The sequence below is a fragment of the Primulina eburnea genome, chromosome 2 (genome assembly GCF_022965805.1).
Source record: "Primulina eburnea isolate SZY01 chromosome 2, ASM2296580v1, whole genome shotgun sequence".
NCBI lineage: Eukaryota > Viridiplantae > Streptophyta > Magnoliopsida > Lamiales > Gesneriaceae > Primulina > Primulina eburnea.
In genome coordinates this window covers 38,917,613-38,921,009 of record NC_133102.1, presented here as the reverse complement: position 1 = coordinate 38,921,009, position 3,397 = coordinate 38,917,613, and the positions used below count along the sequence as shown (strand labels likewise).

The 3,397-nt window shown below is 34.3% G+C and overlaps 1 protein-coding gene across 1 annotated transcript; it reads left to right on the top strand.

The window, feature by feature from the left end:
- The first annotated feature begins 472 nt into the window (after positions 1–472).
- Positions 473–2,807, top strand: LOC140823122 (ras-related protein RABA5b-like). The gene is made up of 2 exons (XM_073184286.1): positions 473–923; positions 2,329–2,807. Exons 1-2 carry the CDS (start codon positions 596–598, stop codon positions 2,646–2,648), a joined length of 648 nt encoding a protein of 215 aa, XP_073040387.1. The 5' UTR covers positions 473–595; the 3' UTR covers positions 2,649–2,807.
- Positions 2,808–3,397: the final 590 nt, after the last annotated feature.

The following is a 3,397-nucleotide window of genomic DNA, read 5'->3' as shown; positions in this document are numbered from 1 at the left end:
TGCGCAAATGAATTTTGCATAATCGATATTAGAATGTGTGGATTTTAAAGGCTTCAAAAACTCCTATTTACAAAAAAATCTTCGGAAGAATATAAAGTGGAGAAAAGAAGAATTTTACGCAAATGAATTTTGTATAAACGAAATTAGAATGTGTGCATTTTAAAGGCTTCAAAAACTCCTATTTACCAAAAATTGACGGGTAGTACAAGGGTTGTCGCGGATTCTGAATCCCGGACCAGCCCCTTTTTAATTTTTTTTTTAAATAAATTTGAATCCGGAAGTTAGTTCTCTCGAGTGTACTATTTTCATAAACTACCAAATGTGGAATATTTTTATAAATAATTTTTAAATTTATATTCTTAAAAAAAAAAAAACCCACAGCCTTCACCGATAAACTTCGCAATATCACTTGGACTTATTTGTTGCAAGAAAACAAAGAAAAAAAAATTTTTTTAAAAAATTCTTTCAAAAAGAAAGATGACAGCTACCATTTATTACCCGTGAATGACGCAGCCACACCACAGCCATTTACACTTGCACCACTACTTCTCCATTTCTTCCATTTTCAGTCTTCAAACCCTTAACAGAACAAGAAATGGGGGAGGAAGGAGGGGAGGAATACTTATTCAAGATTGTGGTAATCGGTGACTCTGCAGTGGGCAAATCGAATCTACTGTCACGATTTGCTCGAGACGAGTTCGACCACCATTCAAAAGCGACAATAGGGGTGGAGTTTCAGACCCAAGTGGTGGAGGTTGACGGCAAGGAGGTGAAGGCTCAGGTGTGGGACACCGCGGGCCAGGAGCGCTTCCGGGCTGTTACGTCTGCCTATTATCGTGGTGCTGTGGGGGCGCTGATTGTGTATGATATCAGTAGGAAGGCCACTTTCGAGAGTATCAAGCGGTGGCTCGATGAACTCAACAGTATGGTTTTGAATCTGTTCTCTCTCTTTCTTTTTCGGTTGTTTTTTGTTCTATGTGAGTGCTGGCACAATCAATAGTTTCATATTTAAGGAATTTGTTGAAAAAGGTTGGATTTTAAAACTGTTTTATTGGTGGAGATAGGCTTTCTATTCTATTCTATTCTTGATGTTTAGTTAATGTTATATACTGACAAAGCTTGATTACAGAATTAGATCAAGAATTGGTATATGGTAGGATAGTGGTGTTCTTGCATTGTCTTAGAACAAATTCAATGTAGGTTTTACCATTTCTAGTCCAACGAGCAGTAAAATATAGGTCGAAGAAAGAATGAGGATACCTTTACTTAGTAAATGATCGTTGTTTATGGCTGATCCCCGGATTGCAGAAAGAAGGTTCAATGTGATTGAATTTTGTGTAACTTTTCGAGGATTCAAAAGTCTACTATCATTATACACAAAGTAAGGTGTTCTTTGTTTTAAGTGAATTCATTTCATGAATTAGCCTCTACCTTTTGATTGAAAATTGAAAGAGAAGTGCTTAATAGTTTTGTGCATGTTTAGTTTGAGTTGAGATTTATCGGTGTAAATTTCCGGTGTATTCTCCTCCAGTCTACCACAAATTATGGTGGAAGATGTCATTTTCTTTATTATTGTCATTGATAAGATTTGTTGGGGTAGATGAGTCCTGGACAAATGACCAAATTTACTCCCACCTATATTCATTAAAGATCTTTACATCTCAAGTGGAAGTAGACACAAAAATGTTGCTTATAAATGTATTTAAGTGTTAGAGCCCATCATTCATAAATGTGGTTCGAATTTTGGGCAATACATGTTTGCCTAGATCAATAATTGTATAATCTGTTCATGTTGAGGTTAGGTACACAAATTGGTTTGTGTTTTTTTTTTTGGGTTTTTGTTTTGGAAGTATGTGCTATTATCCTTCGATAAGAAATTTTACTTTTATTAGTAAACTTCAGTTCTCATGAAAAAACAATTTCGGAGGGGGAGTATGATATGAACAAAACTGTTAGTTCCGAAAGCATGCAAGCATTTCGACCAAACCACCATCGGTACGAGTAATTGTGTGAGTTGGGCACCTGGAATTCGATATATATGAAATATTTTTCTTATACTTGATCCAAGTTTCAAATATCAACAAATGTAAGGAAAACTACTATGACAACTCAGATAGTCTGGTAACTAACATTTCTTGTGAAGTTTAGTTAGCATTTTGTTGGTGGGTTGGAAATTGCTCGTCAAGTTACTGTGTTTTGGGGGCTTGGAATATATCGAGGAATCTTGCTAAAACAGATGCCGCCATAAGTGTTTTAAATAATCTGTTAAAATCATGTATATATTATTGAACTATTTTTTTTTTTACCTTTTCTATCATGATATTTCAGCCCATTGTGACACTGCGGTTGCGAGGATGCTAGTAGGAAACAAGTGCGATTTGGAGAACATTCGAGAGGTGAGTGTGGACGAGGGCAAAAGCTTTGCTGAAGAAGAAGGACTATTCTTCATCGAGACATCTGCGTTGGATTCTACAAATGTTAGAAAGTCTTTCGAAATTGTTATTCGGGAGATCTATGACAAAGTTAGCCGGAAAATCCTCAAGTCTGACTCCTACAAGGCCGAATTGTCTGTGAATCGAGTTAGTCTGGCTGACGGGGTCGATCTGTCTAAGCAAAACAAGAGTGTTTTCTCTTGTTGTTCGAGTTGATTCCCTCGTATTTCCCCTTTGTGCTCCTTTATTTTTATGTTTTGCTTTTTATTTAATGAGCTTTTCTTGAATGCCAATGGCATCATTTGATTTCTTTTTTTGGCATTATGTTATTATGGGTATATTTTACTGGACATACCATCTGATATTTTTACCTTATTCGCGTATACATATGATAAAATAAGATTTTAATCCTCTGTTGTGGGTATAACAACATATTTTACACGAGATGATCAATTAATGATCTCAATTCATCCGACGACTTTTAAAAATTGTCTAACAATTAATTGATGATCTTGTGTAAAATATGTACAACACCATGTGATGTACAAATAACATATCAGTTAAAAAATTTGTGACAGAATGGAGAAATTTAGTTAATCAGAGTTACTATATTTTTATTATAAAAATATTAATATTTAAAAAATCTAATTTGCTATAAAATCTAGTGTGTTTGTTTTTCATAAAACTATCGTAATTAATATGTATCAGAATTATAATTTAGCGAATAAATGATTTACAGAACACAAAAGATGCATTTAGGTGGATTGCTGGGAAAATAAAGTTATAATTTACTGAGGGGACAAATTGTAAAATTATAGATATTTTTATCACAAATGAATATAATTTATCGCTATGTTGATCACGCAACGCCCGCAACACATATTATTTCCTTTTTTTGTAATAATAATAATATTTTTTCTTATAAAGATCATGAGTTATCCTCCATCTTGGATCACGTGTCTTCG